The sequence below is a fragment of the Ailuropoda melanoleuca genome, chromosome 3 (assembly GCF_002007445.2).
Source record: "Ailuropoda melanoleuca isolate Jingjing chromosome 3, ASM200744v2, whole genome shotgun sequence".
NCBI classification, from domain to species: Eukaryota; Metazoa; Chordata; class Mammalia; order Carnivora; family Ursidae; genus Ailuropoda; species Ailuropoda melanoleuca.
The window spans coordinates 121,280,564-121,305,351 of record NC_048220.1 but is presented as its reverse complement, the minus strand read 5'-3'; the positions used below and the strand labels follow the sequence as shown (position 1 = coordinate 121,305,351).

At 41.6% G+C, this 24,788-nt stretch overlaps 1 protein-coding gene across 7 annotated transcripts in view; it reads right to left on the bottom strand.

Moving 5' to 3' along the window:
* Window positions 1-24,788, bottom strand: part of ADAMTS12 (ADAM metallopeptidase with thrombospondin type 1 motif 12) — a 310,364-nt gene that overhangs the window by 84,631 nt on the left and 200,945 nt on the right. For 6 of the 7 annotated variants that reach the window (XM_034657042.1, XM_034657036.1, XM_034657041.1 and 3 more), the window contains exons 8-12: window positions 20,692-20,835; window positions 19,981-20,125; window positions 14,517-14,609; window positions 12,937-13,082; window positions 8,510-8,679 (exon numbers count right to left, since the gene is read on the bottom strand). In XM_034657042.1, the coding sequence (XP_034512933.1) occupies window positions 8,510-8,679; window positions 12,937-13,082; window positions 14,517-14,609; window positions 19,981-20,125; window positions 20,692-20,835 (698 nt within the window). The remainder of the gene's footprint in view (window positions 1-8,509; window positions 8,680-12,936; window positions 13,083-14,516; window positions 14,610-19,980; window positions 20,126-20,691; window positions 20,836-24,788) is intronic. The other variant, XM_034657038.1, reaches the window with a different exon arrangement.

The following is a 24,788-nucleotide window of genomic DNA, read 5'->3' as shown; positions in this document are numbered from 1 at the left end:
TTATTAAAATTATGACTGAAAAGGGAGAGGTCACGACCAGCACCATTGAAATTGCAAGGATTATTAGAAACTTTTATCAACAGCTATATGCCAAAAAACTAAACAATCTGGAAGAGATGGAGGCCTTCCTGGAAACCTATAAACTACCAAGACTGAAACAGGAAGAAATAGATTTCTTAAATAGGCCAATTAACTATGAAGAAATTGAGTCAGTGATAAACAACCTTCCAAATAATAAAACTCCAGGCCCAGACGGTTTTCCTGGGGAATTCTACCAAACATTCAAAGAAGAAATAATACCTATTCTCCTAAAGCTATTTCAAAAAATAGAAACAGAAGGAAAGCTACCAAACTCATTCTATGAGGCTAATATTACCTTGATCCCCAAACCAGGCAAAGACCCCCTCAAAAAGGAGAATTACAGACCGATTTCTCTAATGAATATGGATGCCAAAATCCTCAACAAGATCCTTGCTAATAGAATCCAACAGTACATTAAAAGGATTATCCATCATGACCAAGTGGGATTCATACCTGGGATGCAAGCATGGTTCAACACTCGCAAATCAATCAATGTGATACATCATATCAACAAGAAAAGACTCAAGAACCATATGATCCTCTCAATTGATGCAGAAAAAGCATTTGACAAAATACAGCATCCTTTCCTGATTAAAACCCTTCAGAGTGTAGGAATAGAGGGTACATTTCTCAATCTCATAAAAGCCATCTATGAAAAGCCTACTGCAAGCATTATTCTCAATGGGGAAAAGCTGGAAGCCTTTCCCTTAAGATCAGGAACACGACAAGGATGCCCACTCTCGCCACTATTATTCAACATAGTACTAGAAGTCCTTGCAACAGCAATCAGAAGACAAAAAGGGATCAAAGGTATCCAAATCGGCAAAGAAGAAGTCAAACTGTCTCTCTTTGCAGATGACATGATACTCTATATGGAAAACCCAAAGGAATCCACTCCCAAACTATTAGAAGTTATAGAACAATTCAGTAAGGTGGCAGGATACAAAATCAATGCCCAGAAATCAGTTGCATTTCTATACACGAATAACGAGACTGAAGAAAGAGAAATTAGGGAATCCATCCCATTTACAATAACACCAAAAACCATGCGTTACCTTGGAATTAACTTAACCAGAGACGTAAAGGACCTATATGCTAGAAACTATAGATCACTTTTGAAAGATATTGAGGAAGACATAAAAAGATGGAAAAATATTCCATGCTCATGGATTGGAAGAATTAACATAGTTAAAATGTCCATACTACCCAGAGCAATCTACACTTTCAATGCTATCCCGATCAAAATACCGAGGACATTTTTCAAAGAACTGGAACAAATAGTCCTTAAATTTGTATGGAACCAGAAAAGGCCCCGAATCTCCAAGGAACTGTTGAAAAGGAAAAACAAAGCTGGGGGCATCACAATGCCGGATTTCGAGCTGTACTACAAAGCTGTGATCACAAAGACAGCATGGTACTGGCACAAAAACAGACACATCGACCAATGGAACAGAATAGAGAACCCAGAAATGGACCCTCGGCTCTTTGGGCAACTAATCTTTGATAAAGCAGGAAAAAACATCCGGTGGAAAAAAGACAGTCTCTTCAATAAATGGTGCTGGGAAAATTGGACAGCTACATGCAAAAGAATGAAACTTGACCACTCTCTCACACCATACACAAAAATAAACTCCAAATGGATGAAAGACCTCAATGTGAGACAGGAATCCATCAAAATTCTAGAGGAGAACATAGGCAACAACTTCTATGACATCGGCCAGAGCAACCTTTTTCACGACACATCTCCAAAGGCAAGAGAAATAAAAGATAAAATGAACTTATGGGACTTTATCAGGATAAAGAGCTTCTGCACAGCCAAGGAAACAGTCAAAAAAACTAAGAGACAGCCCACGGAATGGGAGAATATATTTGCAAAGGACACCACAGATAAAGGACTGGTATCCAAGATCTACAAAGAACTTCTCAAACTCAATACACGAGAAACAAATAAACAAATCATAAAATGGGCAGAAGATATGAACAGACACTTTTCCAATGAAGACATACAAATGGCTAACAGACACATGAAAAAATGTTCAAAATCATTAGCCATCAGGGAAATTCAAATCAAAACCACACTGAGATACCACCTTACGCCAGTTAGAATGGCAAAGATAGACAAGGCAAGAAACAACAATTGTTGGAGAGGATGTGGAGAAAGGGGATCCCTCCTACATTGTTGGTGGGAATGCAAGTTGGTACAGCCACTCTGGAAAACAGTGTGGAGGTCCCTTAAAAAGTTAAAAATTGAACTACCCTATGACCCAGCCATTGCACTACTGGGTGTTTACCCCAAAGATACAGACGTAGTAAAGAGAAGGGCCATATGCACCCCAATGTTCATAGCTGCATTGTCCACAATAGCCAAATCATGGAAGGAGCCGAGATGCCCTTCAACAGATGACTGGATTAAGAAGCTGTGGTCCATATATACAATGGAATATTACTCAGCTATCAGAAAGAACGAATTCTCAACATTTGCTGCAACATGGACGGCACTGGAGGAGATAATGCTAAGTGAAATAAGTCAAGCAGAGAAAGACAATTATCATATGATTTCTCTCATCTATGGAACATAAGAACTAGGAGGATCGGTAGGGGAAGAAAGGGATAAAGAAAAGGGGGGTAATCAGAGGGGGGAATGAAACATGAGAGACTATGGACTGTGAGAGGCAAACTGAGGACTTCAGAGGGGAGGGGGTGGGGGAAGGGGATAGCCTGGTGATGGGTAGTAGGGAGGGCACGTATTGCATGGTGCACTGGGTGTTATACGCAACTAATGAAGCAAAACTTTACATCGGAATCTGGGGATGTACTGTATGGTGATTAACACAATATAATAAAATAAAATTAAAAAAAAAATCAAATAGTTGCTAAGACTCTCTAACTTTGGCTGGTCTAAACCGGTAGATTCTTTGACTGTCTGATATTGCAATATTATAATCCCCAAATATATCAAAATATATATTAGTTAAACAAAAGAAGGCATTAAAATTAATATATTCTACCATAACCGTGGAGCTATAAAAACAAGAACAGAGCTATTTTTTTTCAAATAAATTAAATCTATTTCACTGATGTTTTAAGCAAGGCTAAGTGTAGTAGTATTTTGTGTTTGCTATATATTTTTATGTTCTGTCTTTTGATTAAGATTTAAGAACTGTGATACTACATTTGGAACAACAAATTATTTAAGAACAATTTTGTCACAATGCTTAAATGTTTAGAAAAACTTGGTTTTCAAGGATTCAAGGCAGATCAGTTTAACAAAGCTAAGCATTTGTCATAATGCAAACAGTTGTAGGGGCTCTTTTTTCCCCACCAGAGTTCCTTGGCCATGAGATTATCGGTTTTTAAAAATAGGAACATCATCTTAGGTAAAATTCAAAATGCAATGCATGGTTGTTAAGGACACAGGCTTAGCCCAGTCTCTGTTTTACTGGTTAACATTTAGGCTGCAGTCAGGCCTGGGCTAACTCCTCCTGGCTCTACTCTATAGTCTGAGTTTGGGCAAGTCACTTAAATTCTCTACATCTATTAGCGTGTCTGGATAAATTGGGTCAGAACCCTACATTTCCTCATATGATTTTCTTGTGGAAAGAAAACCAGGAAAACGCAAGTAACATGCTGAGTGGAGGGCCTGGCACAGAGCACATACTGACCTAAGTCTAATATAAGCTCTTTCCTTATCAGTTAGGAATTAGTTTCACTGCAAGTAGCAGAAAATGTTGCTTCCTTGTCTGAAATAGACAGGACTTTATTTTCCCTACATGATAGGAAATTCAGAGGTAGGAGTTTAAAGCCATCCTGCTTCCAAGCTTCATGCTCAGCCACTCGGCATGGGTGTCCACTTTCTGGCTGCAGTGTGACTGCTCTACCCCCGGGCAGCACGAGGGGCAAAGATTAATGGCAGAAAGGCGAGGGGATGAGGGCCAGCTTGGTGGATACCATTAAAAACCCTTCCAGAGGTGCCTGGGTGGCACAGTCAGTTAAGCATCCGACTCTTGATTTTGGCTCAGGTCATGATCTCAGGGTTGGTTGTGAGATGGAGCCCTGTGTCAGGTTCAGCGTGTGCACTGGGCATGGAGCCTGACTAAGAGTCTCTCTCTCCCTTTGTGCCCCTCTTCCTTCTCTAAAAAAAACAAAATAAAACCAAAAAACAAAAAAAACAAAAACCCTCCCGGAAGCCTTACCCAGTGGGGCCTCCATCTCTATCTCTTCGGTCAGAATTGAGTCTCCCAGGAATATGAGTTCGTGAGTCTTTTCATTTTCCTTCTTTTATTGTACAGGAAAGTGAGGGCAAAGAGGGTTGGGACAGGTTTGGAGTGTCTGCAAACATCATCCATATTATTCCATCATTTCCTCTCTTGAAGCCACAGATTCCTAATCTGTCAAATGAGAGGCTTCTGGCTGGAAGATCTCCCAGGTTGCTCCCCATGCTTACATTCTCTTTAAAGACTGTTTCTACTGAAACCCCAAGTATTCCTGTAATAAGCTCTGTGCACACCACCCGGGCCCCCAGGTGTGGGACTTAGCCCTCCAGCTCGTGGGAGTGCTGCCAGCACTAGCCCTCAATTGTCACCCTGCCTTAAGAGAGCTTCCTTACCCAAGGACACTCACTCCTTCCCGAGGTAGACCACACCCCGTGACCGGTCCGGGGATGGGGGAGCATAAAAGATCGGCTGTCCCACCTCAACCCAGCAACTCTGACCGTCTGTGCCAGCTGCACAGCTCCCCGTGGGGTGGGTACGGCCTTTGCTGAGTTTGCACTGCAGCTCCGCTTCCCCCCTGCACACTCCCTCTGCCTTCCCTCTCCTCTTCTTCCACAGCTGCTGAACGTCCTGCCTGCGGTGCCTGTCTCTGAGTCTGTTGCCTAGGGAACCCAAACTGCAATGATTCCTGAGAGATGTTCCTGAAGGATCCTATTCCAGGAGGAGCAGATGTGACCGTCTGACTTCACGTCGGACCCTCCACCTTTGCTGGAAACCTCATAGGGCTTAAATATCTGGAAGCAACAACTAAAAAATTAACCTCAATGAATTTGGGCTAAATTGGGTGTTCTGAGAAAGATGAAAATCCAGAAAGAAAGCGATATTCCAGGAAAGTGACGAGACTGAGATCAGGTTCTGGTCATTTCCTCATAGGAGATGCAGGATATAAACACATTTCTATGAACACGGGCTAATAAAGTCCCTGAGAATCTACATAAATTAGTTTAAATCTATATTTATATCTACCATTCTATCATCTACCTATCAGCTTCTTAGTCAGACTTATGCTTCAATTCCAGCTGTATTATATAAAATTCTGTAACCCTGAATAGTTATTATCTCCTCTGAGACTAAGCTTCTTTACCTCCAAGGATGGGATGGGAGTAAATGAGAAAATATAGGGTCACGAGCTTATGTAAATACTGGCTCAGAAAACACAGTTGATCGTGACAGCTCTTCACACTGCTGCCTATGTTAAAGTGATCAAGGGGAGTTTGGATAATTTTGTTTTTTTGTCAGGAGTTCTGGAAAAGAAAATGTCTATATTGGAAAGGAAGCTGATCTAGATTATAGTTTTCAGATCTTTTAAGGAGATTAATTATTTTTCTTTTTTCAAACAAGATCTTACAAATAAGGCAGATAAAGTCGGGATTTTATTAAGCAAAATTTTGTAAGTTCAAGGATGTAATGGTTAAAAATAAATCAGTGGGATCTAAAGGAAGTACTAAGATGAACAGAAAATTTTGAAATCAAGCTTATGGAACGGCAGTTACAGACTTACGTTGGCTGCAGCATCTAATTCATTCTGTGAGTTTTTTGGTTGCACAGTATTGAAAAATCTTGACTCATACAGGCAAACAGTTGCAAATAAGAACAGTTTAGAGCAACTCAGCCTGCAATCTCAGGGTATTTCTCAATTAAATTGTGTTGATGGGAGACTTTTATTCTAAGGTCTGCAGAAAGTCAAATTAATTTGTGTAAGTTAGTGCATTGGTGGTCTTTGGTATGTTAAAGCTTGAAATATAATATTTTTGAGTGTAAGCACTGTTCTTTATTGCACTTGTATTTTTTTTATTTATTGTGTTCAATTAGCCAACATATAGTACATCATTAGTGTTCAGAGGATTCATTAGTTGTGTGTAACACCCAGTGCTCATCACATCACTTGCACTTTTAAGGACTAGTTTACAATTTTTTTGAGAAATGAAATTAGAATCAAGCATTTTTGGAAGCCCTGGGAGTCCATGGAATACCACAAGATTTGACAGAGTTTCTATGCTTATTCCAAATGCTTAAATCTGTGATTCTTCTTCTGTCATTGGCTAGTTAGCACATCTGCCAAAGGTCATTCACCAAGGCACTTGTCTCTGTCCACTTAGTAGGTTGAAAACTTTGCTGTGCATTTATTTGCTTTATCCTCTGGTGACTTCTAATGGTAAGGCTGGGAAGGTAAAGTGCTCAATGCCTGGCACAGAATAAACACTCCATACATAGTTGTTGACATGAAAGACCTACTTCTTTCCACCAGAGGTGCCCATCAACTAAGCAAATAACAACTCTGTAGGTTAGAGTTTAATGAGGGAAATAAATCAGTGTGTTGGTCAGGGTGGTAGCTACTTGGACCAGCAGCTAAGTCACTATGCTTCAGTAATGGCCCCGGAGCCTGCAAGAAAGCCACCAACCAGGACGGAGGAGGAAGGCTTAGAGCCCAGGTGGATAGTGAGTTCAGCAGATGGCACTCAGCAGAATTCCCTCCTGTGGTTTACACAGCCTCAATATCAGTGACAGATGCAAAACAATCCCCCCAAAGTGAGTGAAATTTACATCCACTTCTATGACTCATTTCTTCGGTACCTATCGCTCTGCTATGCAATTTGTAGGCATACGACAAACGCTTTGTAAATAAATGAAAAGCCAAGTCAAATCAGATCTTTTTATTCTAGGTCCAGCTACAGGAGCCGACAGAGTTGAGCTCAAACCCCACCCTGCATCAGGCAGAAGGCGGACCCCAAACTAAGCCCCTGTCACAATCCTAGGGCAGCTACACTATCTTAGTTCTGGAAGGTTCCTCATTCGGGGTCTATAGTATTACTGTCCCAAACAGTTCCAATGAAAAGGAGAATGTCCAAAATATAAATATAGATAGTACTAACTGGATGTACCTTTCATCATTATGGTTATGTATATGTGAGAGTGTGCACACTCACGTGTATGTGTGTACGTGTGTGTGTTCACATGAGTATATACATGAGTTCTGCTGTGTTCAAATGCCTGGGTCAGGAAGCTGAATTTCCCCCAATAACCAAATGACTCACTCCCCTAGAGCATGAATGATGCTCAACAGTGTGGGGGCAAAGGGCAAACGTTACCCATGACAACCAAAAGCCATCGGCGTATTTCAGAGACCCAAAATGGCAATATTCAGTCTTTGTTTCAAAAGCAGTTGACTATATCATTTTTTAAACAGTCCAAATATGGAATTCTCATTCACACAATTCCTCTTGTATTCTATCACACTGAAATTTCAGAAACATAAAAAAAATTAATGAAAATTTTGCTTATTCTCCACTCCCTTGACTCAAATCTCATTAGCTCAGGACAATCTTTTCGCTTTCACCCTCCACTTGAATAATAACACATCGCACAGATATTTTTGGATGCTAATCTGTACTAATGGTTAATGATCCTTCTTCAGTTTCAGGAGAGAAGGTGTTAACCGGTACTTATACGGGGGAAGCATTGTCAAAGCTGCTGTTTCGTTCTGTCCCCTTCCCCTGATGTGCATCCTTTAGACGCTTGATTTTATTCTTTACACCTCTTACATTGACCTGTACATACAAAATATTGATTTCTGGCCCAGAGCTGGCTCTCATTTATTTTTGATGAAAGCATTCCTACCATTCTGTTTTTCCTTGTTCTTTTCTCCTGTCAGCTGGAATGACTGATTCTATTTTGAATGCCTTCCCTTTTCTTTCTTCCAGTAGAAAGACCTCTCATGCTTAACAATCATCAACACTTCCTTAGCAGTCTTCTGTGAAATGACTCCAAACCTACAATGACCTTCTCTGAATTCCAGCCAAAATTAGTCAGTTCACACACTGATCAAGGAGCACTTTCATCAGCAATCCAGTACTGAATTCCTGCTTGCCCCACTGATTGCTTAGCTGCACCTCTGCTGTTCTGAAGTAAGCCGCCATGTTTGATAAACTTCTCTTTTATTCCCACAGAACTCAGTACCGAGTTGGATATATTCAGACTTCAACACGTCCTGATCAACCTAACCAGGCCAGCGTTCCCACTTTTTAAATATAAAACTCCTCCTGGTGCAATTCTCTCTCTGTGGAATTTTGCAGGGCATCCCAGATGCCCTGACATAGGAATGCACTCTCATCATGGCTGTGGCCCAACATCTGGAATATACTGTCACAGCTCCTTACCTGGATTAAAAACTGGAAACCAGTGGTAGAATTCGTTCTTGTAGGGAACGGTGTCAAACTCACTGCACTGCATCTGCCGGAAAGTGGGCGCGTCCAGACGGCAGGGGTGGACGTTGCACAAGCGATAGCGCTTCCTTTCCCCCGTGCAGTATTTCCCGCCAAACTTTGGTCTACGCAGGAAACAGACAAGCTGTTCATTTCGTTTCCTTAGAGGCTACCATTTTTCCTTCAACATCCCTTGGCATCTGCTCATGCCTGTTCTTTGACAAACCATGCCCTGCTCTACCCTCGAAACTCACCTTTTACCTAAATTCTTCCAATTTCATACATTTTTTGGCTGTTGCTGTTGCCCACGACCATTCAGTTCCAGGTCTATAGTTGCCTAATTTGAAACAGCGTGTGTATCTTTTCTACCTGTATATCCTCCTGGCCTCTCAAACTCAAAATATACGTTTCCCTCCAAAATCCACTCCTTCTCTAATTCCTGTTTAGCAAGTTAAAAGTGGTCAGATTGCAGAAGCCTCCATCTTTTGTCTTCCTTTGACCCCACTGTCCATTAGCAGTTGATCATCAGTCATGTCTTTGTATTTGTTTCTGCTCTTCGTTCCCACAATCACCAAACTAGTCTAATCCTTGTCCCTCTTCCTGTCTCCCCTCTGCCCATCTTTGCCCTCATTCAATCTACTGTACACACATCTGGTTAATGTTTATGATTACCTTAATTACTTTAGCTTCTTGTTTAAAAACCTTTCATGGCACCCAATGACCACAGAACCAAGTGCAGCCTCTTCAGCTTAACATTCAAGGCCTTCATGATCCTGACTTAATTCATCCTAACAGCAACTTCCCACCCTCCCCTTCATTTGCATACGTTTCCAGTGATACAAGCTGATTTATTTACAATTTCTCTTCCATACCTCTGAATAGATTTCCTCCCTCGTAAGTCTCTGTCTACATGCTACCAATGTTTTCAGGACTGAATAATGCTCTATCTCCATCATGAACTCTTCCTGGATTTCTGCCAGAAATAAACTCTTTCTCCTTTTCAACAACACCTGATTGTACCTACTGTATGCGCTTTCTCTACTTATCATTCCAAAACATAGCTCACTGATGATCAATCCAAGCTCTATGTCATCTATGGTCTCTAAGTCATAGTTCGAGTACAGAAGGCTCTTAATAAATATTCAATGAATAAGTAAGTTAATCTTATTTTAGAACAATCCTTCTCAACATTTTATTTCCTTCGCAATACACGCCAAGGCAATAACAACCTTCCTATCAGGATCAATTATTCACTCTAAAAGGGAGAAGGAAATATAGCAGAACTGCTGTCACAGAAGAGGAGGAACTCTGTCTTTTAAGAAAGCTCCAGGCAATCTACGTATGCTTTCTTGTCTCCACCTCAGTGCATCTGAAATCAGGAATTGTGTGTGCTTTTTCAGTGCAGCGTAATGGGGTCAAATAGCTTGGAGTTTGAATTCTGCTTTACTTTGTATTATTAGTTAGATGATTTTGAACAAGTTATCTTATTTCTCTGGGCCACAAATTTTTTCATTTGTGAAATGAGCATAATAGTTCTTATTTCACAAGAGGGGAGGACTGAATGAGACAATGCACATAAGGCTTTAGTAGAGTAGCTAACGTAGGGTAAGAGCTCAGTAAATGACAGCATTGTTGGATTATTATAAATAACAGTCAATAAGTATTTATACAATGTGCTCAACAATCACTTCCAGGAAGGACAGAGTTTGAAAAAAGGTCAACCCATGCCCTGTGTCTTCTAGAAGCTTACAATCTTGTTGAAGAGAAAAAAAAAATCATCTGTATAATAAATAAGAGAAAATTTAAGAGCAATTATGTATCTCTGACTGTAAGTACAATGTGAGTTTGAAGAAGGGAGAGAACAGTGGAAGTCAGGCTGATTGGAAAGAACTCACAGAAGAGCTCTCCTGGAGAATGGCCTTAAAGGATGGATGGAAGTGGCTTCTTAGTGCAAAGGCAGAAAGCATGCCAGGTGAGCAGGCTCAATGAAATCATATTCTAAAGGCATGGGGAAGTAGGACATCTTCCCAAAGTGCCCAGCTGATACTGGGAAAGCTAAGATTTAAACCTTTATCTGCTTTAATGCATAGCCCGAGCCCTCATCCACTGTGTTATATTGCCTGACCATGCAATCTAGGGGGACAGAGACCTCCAACCTTGGCATTCGGGTTCAATTCTGGTTGCAGTTGTACTTCTGGTGAGGTTCTGCTGTACTCTGCTCTCTTTGAATGCCCATAAGATTTTCTGTACTTCCCTCCCCACCTTTCTTAATGTGGCTTGAGTAGCCCCCTGTTTCTTGAAGAACATAAAAAAGCTTTGACCAAGGCAGTTCATCTTCACTGACTCCATGTAGAAGGTAGTAAGAACTGTCCATGATATCTGAGGTTAGATTGGTTTTCTATTCACGATGATAGAGCGGCACTCTATGACTCGGCACTTCTCCAGTTCATTGCCATCCAACAAACATCGCTGAAAGCCTTTTACAAGCCTTGGTGGCTTCTCACTAGACACCTGACCAACATCAAGGATAGAGTCTCAATGTAAGCTGATCATGCACTGGCCTGAATCTATAACCCGAATCACACAACTGAATCTGTGCCTATGTTTCCATTGTCAGTTTTCAATACACTTAAGCAAACCAGCTGCTGAGATCAGACATGGTCACTCACCTGAGGAGAGTCTATGACAAACTGCGGTATCTAAGATGGCATGAGAACCTTTTTCCCCATGAGGCCAAGTTAGAGGTTCATCCTACAGTTCCTCATTAAAGATGTCCCTTTCGGACCACCACAGATCCCTGACCATCCTCCCAAGAGGTTGTAGACAGTCGTGGCTGAACACAGAGCACTGACAATAGGTCCCAGAGTACATTGCCTACATTTCCTGATGTCTAAAATGGAAATAATATTGAAATAACCCATAAAATGAAGATTTTCTGTAAAAAATAAGAAATCCCTGGTTTCTAATTTTTGAAGTCACAGAAATCTTGTCCCTTAAACAAAAGCAAAAAACTTTTATCAAAGAGTAAGATTTTAGAACAATTTCATCCAAATTCCTCAAAGGTACACTTATATGTGTGGTAAATGAGAAAAGATATCATAGTAACTACTATAATTCCTACCTTTTATTGACAATTTAATGTAGTAGGTATTGTGTTAAACTCTTTAAACATATGTTAACTTAATCCTTAGGAAAAATCTATTATATATTTTTATTAAATATATACAGTGTGTATATATGTGTGTGTATATATATACACATGCACACATATACACATATAGTAATATATTTATTAATAAAATGGAAAAGTAATATTTGGAACTGAGATACTGAGGAGATTGTAATTAATTTATCATTTGTCTTTAAAAAAAAGTGACTCTTACTCTTCAGTGCAGACTAATGAAAATCTAGACAAGAGAAGTATAACGTATTTTCTACTTACCAGAGACATCACATATACACTTCTTAAAAATTTTACTTGGGAACTTGTATACCAGGAAATAATGAAGTTAAGAATGTCATATATATTTGGGGGGCACCTGGGTGGCTCAGTCAGTCAAGCATCTGCCTTCGGCTCAGGTCATGATTGTGGGGTCCTGGGTTTGAGCCCCACATCAGGCTCCCTACTCAGTGGGGAGTCTGCCTCTCCCTCTCCCTCTGCCTCTCCCTCTCCCTCTGCTCATGCTCTCTCTCACTCTTTCTCACTCTCTCAAATAGATAAAATCTTTAAAAAAAAAAGAATGTCACATATATTTGGAAAAAAGGGAATTTAAATTTAATTCATATATAGTATCATTATACAAATTCAAAATAATGAAAAACTTAAGCACTTTGATTAATAAACTGAAAGCCATTTTGTGAAATAACTTCTATGGAACCTTTAATATGGCTAATATGGAAGCTGAAGGTTCATAAAATCCTTATTTAAAACATTCAAAATAATTATCCTCAAAAATATACTATTTTATTAGTTAAGGGGGAAAATTATTTTTATAAAATTAAATGTTCATTATGATTGAAAGAAAGCTACAGACTTATTAGCAAAATTGAGCATAAATGATCTCTCACTGACAGAATTATGTTATCTAGAAGGATTTCACTGCATAGTCTCCTAAGACGTTTCACATAGATTATAGCCTTGAAAATGTGCTTATTTCTCCAAATGATGGAATCAGCTTACTTATCCAAGTTCTAGTAAGCATCCAGTGCCACACCAAAACAAAACAAAACAGAACCATGTTTTTAAGAATTTTCTGGTTCCTGTTTGTCTTTAGGAATCCACTGGATTTCTCCTAGGAGGCTTTGGCTCACTGGCTTCATGTTATCTAAGCCTGGTCTCCGACGCTCATGGAAGGAAGGGAAATAGCTTTGGCCAGACTTACTCAGGATTGTTGCACAGCCTCTCTGCACTCTGGGCTCCGGCCCCACAGGTCCTGGAACAGTGGGACCAGGGTGACCAGCGGCCCCAGCCCCCAGGAATGCTCTCCGGTTTCTTCCCCACAGTGATACACTTGCCAGCCATACACCACTAGAGAGAAAAGAGGCAGGAGACACATAGGTCATGAATGTTCCCAGAGCAAGCTGAGTCAAGAACCCTAGAAGTCTAAACCCAATTCTCCCGGAGCAAACAGGCTTCCTATGGTCACACAGCAAATGGAAAATAAAGAAGGTCTCACAAAAAGAATGTCCCCCAAGAGTCTTGGGTTTTAGAATCAGAAATGTCAGGAACCGAAGGGAACTTTAGGCTGCCTTGTTTCAGTCAGCCAATTTGGGAGTGTTACTCAAAGTGCGGCTGGCTGATGGCATGCCGGAAGGTAAACCACACACCACTCCTTCACTGAGCAAGTCTCGCTGTGACGCACGACACGCACATCGGCTCAGTCTGCTTAGTAACACAGTTGTTCTGTAATATGATTGATTTACTTTCTGCTGAAGCTTCTTATCTCACTGCAAACCAAAACAGACATTTTGCAGACTGACACTGAGATAACACTTCTCCATAGCCTCTGTGGGTATCTAACGTCCACAGCGGATATCTCATCCTCTTGCAAAAAGTCTGCTCATTGCCCAAAAACACTAGTTGAAGTTCTAATATCAAGAACAATTTTTGCTTCCCTGCAACTGTATCCATTGGTTCCAATTCTAGCTGTGGCTCAGAAAAAACTCCATCCTCTCTCTTCCACGCCATCCTTCCACAACTGTCAGTTTAGGAGGGCGAACGTACAAAAAAGAAAAAAAAGAAAATGCAACTTGGTTGTTTGAGGATTTGGACATGTTTTCTCTGCTTGGCCTCCTTTTCCTCATTATTTCTGGTCACTGTGTATTGTGACCAAGTTCTATAATCACGGTGATTGATCGTGCCTCCCTCAAGCTGGATAAAGATATCCATTAAATGTCTAAATCTTCGGCTCACAACAAACACAACTGGCCTTGGTGAGCAGCACACATGACCCTGCTCTCAAGTGGTCTACAGGATTTCTATCATCTGAATTCTTGAGTATCTGGCTTTCCCCCTCAGTTAAATGGGCAGAATTTCAGGAAATGCAGTCAGATCAGATGATGAGAATGAAGATAACAAGTGGCCCAAGTCCAGCATCTTTGGAAGGCAGAAGCCACTGGCTTGCCTTTTCAGTTTTTAACACGGAGTGGGGAAGAAGTCAAAATGAAGGGTGATGATAAGCTCAGCAGATGTTATTGACCATAAATTCTGCAGACGTTCATCAAGGAAAGATGGGACGGATGTTTTGCAAGTGAAGTGTGGGCCTGGGCCTCAGCCCTCTCTCCTTCACTGTTTCCAGTGAAGGCTCAAAAGGCGTCACAGAAATAGAATCCTTTTCCCTGGCTAGTCCGACTGTGTGACCTCCATTCACCCAGACAGCTGCTCTCCAGGGCCCTCTCCGTTCCTCCCAAGAACCCTGTGGCCACCACCCTCCCACCTTCCTTCCTCAGCCTGACATGTCACCTTCTTCTCACCACATCGTGTCCCATCTGCAGCAGCGTCCAGCTTAGAGCGACAAAAGCCTTTCACTGAGCACCACAGGGTCTGGCAGACATTCTGGGAAACAAATGGGAAACTGTACTGCTTTGGATTTTCAAAACTTGCACAAAAGCATTTGTACAGTGATGGTGAAATACACACTCAGTCATCCACAGACTCAGAATAATGCTGTTGTTAGCGAGCAAGAGTGATAAAAAGCAATCATTCGAAAACTCTCGATCCAAACTTAATTTGGACTGTGTCATCATTCATACGCAGTGGTATGGTCTACTAAACAATAAGAAAACAGGAGATAAAACACGTTTCCTAGGAGTTGAGACTCACTTCTACATGGGTGACGCAGTATCACTGACCTCAGGCAGGGTAACTGGTGACAGTAGCCATCAAAGGCCAGTGCAAACTATGCATGAAGGAATCTGATTACAGACAGTTGGGTGGTTATAACTTGAGCCTGCTCACTGAAGGAAACGGAAACTGTTCCCTTAGACAGCCTAAACTTATTTACTTATGACTCAGAGTAGCCAGCTTGTTTTATCTGCCAGGGAGAGAAACAGGTCCTCCCTGTTGCTTCTTCTCCTATAGCAGGAACAAGGGAAGGTTGACAAGACTCTTACTTATCATCAGAAATGGCTCCACGGCTAGCATCCACCTTTTAGTCTTTCTTCTATCCACCCATCACCCATCATTCTATTTAACTATGCTGTAGAGTCAATGTTTTTTAAAATAAGATTTCATATTTTACACAATTTTAGAAAATGCTCAGTCTTGATCGGTCTAAATTTTGCCTCTCTCTGATTACCACTATTCTCTCCTTCTGGAACTCTTAACTGTTGGTGTTGAGCCCTCCCATTCTGTCCTTCACATCTCAACTTCACTTTCATATTTTTTTAACACTCAATTTCTTGTATATAAAAGTTGAAAAAGTCTGGATTTCTATCAGGAAAAGACCAGGCTCTCCATCATAACTCTGAGAAATACTCAGGTTAGATGGGAAGTAATTTTCTCAGCTCTAAATTCCAGCTGATTGATTTTCTCTTCAACTGTGTCAAGTCTGCTGTTTAATCCAAACACTGAATTTAAAATCAATGGCTGTATTTTTCATTTCTAGAGGCTGTAACTATTTTTCATATCTACCTTACAAATACCTTCTAGTGTATTTTTCTTTTTCTCATATGTAACTCTTCTTTTATGCATTCATTTTATTATCCTTACCTAAAATATTCACTTACCCAAAGTCATTGAGGGTTTATTATCTCTCTTCACTTAGCCATAGATTGTTTTAAATTTTGAATTAGAAGCCAAATGGTGAATTCATCTAATCAGAAGTTTTTGCTTTTGGAGATTTTTGTGCATCTTTAGCTGAGCGTTGGTTTCTCCAGGGCAGGTTTTTAATCTTTGTTTCTACCACACTGCCCATGGTTTTACCAGGTCAGAAATAGGTTTATCTTAAATTTTTTTGGCATGATGGTTCTCTGTTTCAGGATTTCTTTTCCTTTGGTGCCTGCAGTTCTTGGTTATGCCACTTCAAAGAATGAACAGGTAGACCAGACGAAGAGTGGTGCGCAGCAAAGCAAAGTTTACTGGGGATAATACAAAGCTCCTGAAGAGGGAGGGGACCCGAGAGGGCTGCCCTTTTGGCGTTTAAATCTAGGGCTTTTTATGAGATTGTTGGCAGGCTGTCTTCATCTGATTAACCCTCCACGCACCTGTCACCCAATCAGGTTTTTGTCCACGCGGTCATCTACCTCTCAGGTAGTTGTTCACGTGGGAAAGGGTGGAGGGTTCCTTTCAGGGTGTGTGGAATAACAGGATGGCGTCCCTTGCCCCGCCTGCCTTTTTTCCGACTATCCTCCATTACGACCCTATGAGAGTATGAATTTGAAATCTAAACCAGTATGAGGCTGACCTGTGGTCAAGTATTTTCTAGTGAGAAAGTTATCAGCCGGCATCCCCCCCCGAAAACCCAAGCTGAAATAAAATATGCTTCTCTGCCATCTACCTTTGTTGCTGGTGAGTTCTTCTAGCCCGCCTCTCACTGAGCCACAACTCCTCAGGGCCTGCAGCTTCCTGTAAGGGTCTCACTTCCAACTTCCTACCCTGCTCCAGGGGTATATGTCATCATCTGTTGCCACTGGATGTTAAAATCAAGGCCCTCTGGCTTTCTCTGAGGCAACCTCACCTGCTTAGCACTCCCTTCTTTAGTTCTCCCACCCCCCCATTTTTGAAAAATTTTTCTTGTAAGTTCATTACGCATTTATAAAGAATGATGTTCTAGGTAAAGGGTGCACAAAAGCTCTCTGTACTATATTTCCAACATTTTTGTTGTTGTTGTTGTAAACTATTTCAAGATTAAAAAAAAAGAAGGCTGATGTTATATTCTCTGGTATTTTAGTTTAGTTTTGTTTTGTTTTGTTTTGTTTTTGTACTGAAAGGGATTAGGTTATCTTGGATGCAATATGCAGGAATCTGAAGTCTTCGTTTATCTCAAGTCTTGGTTCTATTTTCAACTTATCTATGTGCCAGGCCCTGATGAATGTCAGGAATCAAAGTTCCCTCATAGAGCTTACATAAAGTAGGGGAGGACATAGACAAGTAGAAAGCAACTGTAATATCATCTAATAAAGTCTATTAAACACAGAATTGAATGTGAAATGATGTTTAAGCTGAGCTCCAAATGGTGAATAGGAGGGATGGACAGAGCAGACAGAGCTCTGGAGGTGGTGGAGAACCCACAGCACCTTCAGGATTGAGGTTGTTCAGTACGTGGATAAACACAGAGCATGAAACAGTAACTGACCAGAGATAGCCAGAGTGGTCTGTTTCCAGTAAACCACAGGATACTCCTGGAAAAATCTTTACCCTTGTAAAACATCTAAAATTGTGGATAAAAATATTTTAAATGCATTCCTGAGTTGGCAAAAAAGTAAGAGAAATCCTCAGAGGCTAAAAATTTACCAAAAATGTTGGAGATATAGAGATACAAACCTGGTCACTTAGACTTTAGTTTTAATGGTCACCTGAGTACTGGAGACAATGACCTGGGCCTGCATAGCATGGAAAGTTGGATTGGGAACCTCATAAAGACCGTAACCCCAAAGGACCAGCCCTTGTATGAAGGGGCGAACTGAGAGAAACCTGGGGACATAGCTGGGAAACTTCTCTGTTTTGATTTTAACTCTAGAAGGCATGGTAAATGTTACCCCTGAGAGTCTGTACCCACATTGGCCCTCACACAACTCTTGTAGTCAAACTACATCCAACCAATAATGTGTTTTAACTACCCCAAATTCTCTCAGGAAGAATGTGCCAGCCATCTAAGCCTTAAAGAATAACCTGATAGGAAGTTTCACAACAAAGAGCTCATGAGAAAAACAAAAATCAAGACAAAGAAATAATCTGTGATAAAAGAGACCTAGGAAAAATCCCAAATAGGAGAAACAGATCAACACAGACTTTGCACATCAGAATTATTCAACATAAAATGCACAACAAATGCCTCAAATATAAATAAAAAATAAAAGACCATATGGAAAGTCTGAATTCGACACAAGAAACCATAAGAGAAAATTTAGAAAAATAACCAAATAAAGTGTCTTAAGTAAAAAAAAAAAAAATAATAAAACAAAAACTACAACAACCATAAATGAGATTAAAAAGTCAACAGACAACTTCAAAAGAGGAGTCATGTATCTGAAGAGAGACCTGGGGAGTCAAAAGATAAATAGATTACACAAAATGCAGAAATATAAAGGGACAAAAGATATGAAGGTGAGGTCCCAAGATATGGAAGATTAGTGATAAAGACCAACACACATGCAATTAGAATTGTGGGTTACAGAATGGAGGATTAAAATAAGCATATTTTAAGAGATAAGGCCAGAGAACAAGAGATGGGATGAATCTTGAGGCCTCTTTTAAGCCATTTTAGAGAATTTAAACTTTATTATTGGGAATGGGGAGACTAAAATATTTTAATTGGAGAGGAACACAATCCAGTTTCCATTTACAAAGGTCACTTTGGCTGCATTTTGGGGGACGGGTCAGAGTTGAGAGAGGTAGTCAAACTGCAGGAAAGGAGAGAAATCAGAGAACATTTGCAGTTACCTAGGACCAGGTGGATTTTAGAGATATTCAGGAGGTAGACTTGGCATAACTTGGGAACCAGTTAGGAGCGAGGGGTGAGGGCTTTTGCACCACCTTTACCTTCTCTATGAAGTCTTGCTCATTGTGTTTAAGCACCGTTGCTTACTTCCTCCTCAACAGGTCTTTCTACGAGTCTTTTGTGTACTGATCTCACTGTACTGAAATTGTTCTGTCTGGCTCCTCCACCAGAGCACAGGCTCCTCAAGGTCCGAGAACTTACCCTGTTCCTTTCTTAGGGCTTATCTCGGTATACAGCTCTGAGCCTGGGAGGGGCTCAACGAGTCTCACCTCGCCCGTGTCTGTGTTAACACAGGCCCCCTCACCCTGAAAGGGATGCATTCAGAGAATAGGCCAGATTCAGGTCACAAAGGAATGCCACACAGAGGAGTTGGGACTTTATCCTGTGGTCGGTGGACCCTGAGAGCCGAGCAGAGGCATGGTTAGATCTGTGTTGTTTGTGATCTGTGTTGAAATAACCTGAGCAACAATTTGAATGGAGAGAGACTAGTGGGAAGTAGTGACAATCGCAAGGAGAGAAAATGAGAGACTGGATCAAGACAGTAGTGGGAATGAAGACGACAGGGCAAAACCGCAAACTCTTTGGGAGGTTAAATGTCAGGGCTTGACGTAACATGTGGATATTGAGGGGCGCCTGGGTGGCTCAGTAGGTGAGGCATCTGATCCTTGACTTCGGCTCGGGCCGTGATCTCGGAGGGGTGGAACTGAGCTCCGCATCGGGCTCCGAGCTCGGGCTCCGTGCTCAACACAGAGTCTGCTTATCCTGCTTCCTCTGCTCCTCCCCCCACTTTCTCTCTCTCTCTCAATCTCACTCAAATAAATAAATAGATAAACTCTTTTTAAAAAATTGGATATTGAAAATTAAGGAGCAAAATGAATAGGGATGAATCTTATTCCTACCTTGGGATCTGGGGGTTCTCTACAACCAAACGGGAAATTCAGGAAAGGGAGCAACTTCAGGCTCCCATGGAGTCTACACGTGTGAATCACTGCGATTCCTGAAAATCACTATAAAATGTTTCTCACCAGCACCCACTTGCAAAGGATTGCTGTCTCCACAGAATACCAACGAGGCAGGGTCAAGGAATCTAAATGACTCCAACTTCACACCTTCTGCCTTACAAACACCTTGCCACGAATAGAACATTTCCACTTTTGTGTCTGGCTCTTGGGATTACCAAGTATTTCCCTGGCCCTTCCTTCAGCATGCTGGAGATCCCAAGCCCAGTGCACACGCACCAGTGGCACCAAGATACCCAACACTTACTTCTACTTCCTGGCAGAAGGTGGCATTGGGGCCATACTGCAGCTGGCATTGATGGTGAACATCGTAGATCACTCCAGGAGCAATGACCTTGGACTTCAAGCCTTTCTTTTGGGGGATGTCATCGAGACAAAACCCCCAGCCCCGGCTGAAAGCAAGTTATCAGAAAGGAGAACAGTTGCTTATGATTTCCTTCGTCTTTAGTCTTTTATTCAACAGAAACTTCCATCCCTGTGGTTTACTCTTTGTCCTTCAAGACAACTTCATTTCCATAAGCCACAGAACCCTCTAGGCCCAAGACGGGAATGGCCTAAAAGGAAATTAAATCATACCCCACACTATTACTTCAGCTGTGAGCCCGGAAATACAAGCGGGAGAGTAAAATAAAATCATCAGGGGCTTTTCAGTGACCACTTGTCACAGACCCTGCCCGTTCCCTCCAGTGCCCGGGGACTTACACACTCTGATCGTCAAGAGCCCCCCTACAGGGGCCAGCGAGGGGCTGGCACGTTCACCCGGCTGCTGCTGGAAGGCATGACCCACCTACAGCTCAGGGCCGGAATCAGAAGTGAAATCCCCCCTTCTGATGCCGCCCTGATTCGATGATCTGTGAGAGGAGCTAAGACTTTTCCAGGCCCCAGGTAAAAACTCCAACGGACTTCCTTCCGGTGTAAAGAAAGCCAAGCAAGGCTGTCCTGACGCGCCGTCACTTACTCCAAGAAGCGGGTGATGTACTCCTTGCTGCACTTGGACCACGTCAGAGGGGTGGGATTGTACTGGAGCTGGCGGGACATGATGTATGGGTGCCTGCCCACAGGCTCACAATCGTTTTCTTTCCCGTCGTGCTGGATGCCAAAGCTGTGAGAAGGCACAAAGCACAGGAGTATGAAGGAGGGAGGCATGAAACAGGGAGGAAACCACGGTTTCTCCAAGGTGAAAATAACCCACCTCGGGCCACTTTGGTACGGAATGCACGTATTCACAAAGTGGGACTCTGAAGTTGGAGAGGGATAGCACAGGAGATGTTTTAACCATTTGCAACTGTGGGAACCATGTGACTAATCCAAAAACATCTGTTTAGCTGAGAGCTCCCAGTTCGGCTTTCTAGGAGTCAGAGCAAGGAGGGCACATCCTGCCTCAAGCGATCTTCTTCCTCCTGCTTTAGCAAACACAGCACAAAAAACCCAAACCTTCCTTCTCCCTTCGCATTATGATTTAAGGAAGGGCATGAAAGGGAAAGCCTATGAGAGACTTTGTCAAAGGCCACAAGTTTTGAGTGACGGAATTTCTTTTGAGTATCATCACGGGAGTCCTCCAGGATCGGAGACATTAGGGAGGCCTCCCAGGTCAGTGGGCAGTGTAGGGATTTTGCAGACAGAGGATCTGGAGAGTTCAGCCTTGTCACTTCGTGATCAGGGAGTGCCTCTCCTGGAAAATGCAGAGGTCATCGCAGTGCTATGCGCAGATCTGAATGGAAGAGTCTGAAAACCACTTAGCAAGGGCCTGGCATATAATAAGGGCTCTGTGAATAATGGAAATCCTTGACAGCTGTTTTGATCCTTGTCGAGCTTCTTCTCAAACATCACACAGCTCGTGAGTGGTAAAGCCAAGTCTCCTGCAATGTGTGCTGCTCCATCCGTGTCCTTACCCACATCTTGCTCGCTCTGCTCCCTGGCCTCCCCCTGCCCGGGCTGACCGGGTAAAGCAGCCCTGAACGCCCCGACAGAGCCCGTCCGCCGTGGCAAGAGGTGCTGGGGAAGGAAGCAGACTCAGAACTGTCTGTTCATAAGCTGAGTCCTCAGGACCGCCCCAAGATACCTGCACAGGTCCCCACAAGAGCTCTCTTCACTGGGATCTGCTAATGGGGCACTTGCAACCCAGTGATGTTGGCTCAAATTTCCAAATTTGAACAGAGGGAAGTATGACCTTTTACTCTGCTAGTGAAATTCAACCCCTCTCACAGGGAAGCTCATATGTAACTTCAATAAAACCTCCTGATCCACATTAGCGACTCTTACAGAGAATAGTCTTGATGGGATTTAGAGGTTTCTTGTACTTTGCTTAATGCATTATGATGTTATCGACTTACTTACAGACTCTGATCACATTCCACATAAATACAAAACTCACAAAGGAATCAGAGAACAATCTACAAAAGTCTTATCACTCGGCCACAGCGAATGTGGTTCAATGAAAGCTATTATCCCAAGCAGGCCTTCCCTAGGCTGTTTCAAATCCATTCTTACCCAGCTCATGAAGTATTCCACAAGTTCACCTGCTCAATAATTAGTAAAAACCCTACACTGTGAGCTTGGTTCAAAAATACACCTGAATAATGGTTTTTCTAGCATTGGATAGTCTAACACAAGAACCACAGAGCTGCATGCTACACCCTGTGTGGGTTCAAACCTACGTTCAAAACATATCAGTTCCCTCAAAGCTCATTTTGTTCTATTTAAATTTAGTGGGTTTTTTTTTTGTTTTATTTTTTAAAGGATTTATTTATTTATTTGAGCGAGAGAGTGTGCATGCACACAGGGAGCAGGGCAGAGGGAGGGAAGGAGAGAGAGAATCTCAAGCAGACTCCCCACTGAGCACAGAGCCGGATCTCATGACCCTGAGATCAGGACCTGAGCAGAAATCAAGAGTCAGAAGCTTAACCAACTAAGCCACCCAGGGGCCCCTGTTCTATATAAAACTTTTAATTCACTAAAGGATTTCCCCCTCCAGGTTTATCACCCCTCTGTAGCCCAATGTTATGAAAGAAAAGCAGGGCTACTAACAACAAAAGTCCCTCCAATTGGTGTCTTCTATGTCTAAATGTGTGGGGAGTCCTCTCGCGTGAGCACGGTGGGCCAACGAGAAATGAAGGCCAAGGAAAACACATGGGGTCCTCGGGATGGGAGGTGTGTCTCCAGGAAGCTCCCTTCCAGCAGATGGGATGGAAGCTGAAGGGCAGTTCGGAGATTGGAGCCCCTCACAGTCTTGAACAACTTCCTGGGCTGTTGGATTCACCTGCTTTACCTCGTGTTTGGCTTTCAACTCCTGCCAAATTATAGATGTGAAATAGCAAGTTAATTAATTAGCTGGGTTTCAGGGTATCATTTGATGGATATCCCTTGCCTTTTATTATTCATTTTTTTAACTTGAGTGTAGGTGACACAATGTTATATTAGTTTCAGGTGTACAACTTAGTGATTTGACAAGTGTATACATTAGGCTCTGTTCACTGTAAGTTCAGCTACTATCTGTCCGATCACATTGCCATTACAGTATCATTGACTGTATTCCTTATGCTGTATCTTTTATCCCTGTGACTTGTTATTCATTTTATGGTAGAGAGGTAACAGCAGAGGACAGAAACCATGAAAAGTGTGATTGTGTGCTTTTCAAGCTCATTTAAGAAATACCAATTTCTTATATGTAACATGGAGAGGCCGCTAATGAAATCCAGAAGCAAGAGAGAAATACTGGGTGAATATTGCCTTTTAAGTATTCATCTATATTGTGATATTTTCATTACTTCAGAGGAAAGGATGCTAGATCTCAGATAAGTTTTTCAATTTTCTCCTGGAATTCTACCTTCATTTTTGGTAACTTACCTAAGGAGCCTAATAAAGGTAGTAAGAGACCTCACATGTAAATGACTGATATAATCTGGGGTCCTCATAAACGGATTTTCAAAAAGTTTTCTCTCAAAAGTGAAATTATTCACAGAAGGCCATAGCACAAGTTAGTTAATTTTACTTTCTATTTTGCATCACACATCATCAGTAGTGAAACAAAACATGTTTCCAAGAAACAACAGGGTATCTATGTTTTCAAACTATAATGAGTGTCTTTGGGGAAACTGGTTTACCACAGTTTTATTTTCTCTTGAGCTGCTGCAGGCCATTTCATTGATCTTTCCAGTTTCTCAGTTTGGTCCACAGATAATTAGAACTATATAGCTGAAGAAAGAACGAAATACCCAGAAGTATATTTTTCTATGAGCAAAAGTTTCTTAGGAAGCTCCTAAAGTCTCTGGTTTGGTTTTGTGTTTTACTAAAGCATTTTTTCTCCATCATTCAAACTCAAATTCATGTGTCCTTTCAACTTTCTCTTCATCAGTGACTCTAAACTTTTTTTGCCAATTAAAAGACAGTGTTTTAATGCAAATCAAAAGCACCATATCACCTCACTCCCATCAGAATGGCTAAAATAAAAAAATTTAAAAAATAAAACAAAACAAGCAATAACAAGTGTTGGTGAGAATGTAGGAAAAAGGAACCCTTGTGCACTGCTGGTGGGAACGTAAATCAGCACAGCCACTGTGGAAAATAGCATGGAGGTTCTTCAAAAACTTAGAAACAGAAATATCATATGGTCCAGTAATTCCACTACTGGGTATTTACCCGAAGGAAATGAAAACACTAACTCAAAAACATATATGCCCCCATGTTTACTGCAGCATTATTTACCACAGCCAAGATATGGAAGCAACCTAACTGTCCATCGATAGATGAATGGACGAAGAAGATGTGGTGTATACATGTATGATGGGCTCTTACTCGACTGTAAAAAGAATGAGATCTTGCCATTTGCAACAACATGGATGGAGCTAGAAGGCATTACGCTAAGTGAAATGAGTCAGACAAATACCGTATGATTTCACTCATAAGTGGGATCTAAAAAGAGCAAATGAATAAACAAACAAAAAGCAGAATGAGATGTGTAAATATAGAGAACAAACTGGTAGTTGCCAGAGGGGAAGAGGAGGAGAAGGTGATCAAAAAGGGGGGGGGCAGATACAGGCTTCCAGTTACGGGAAA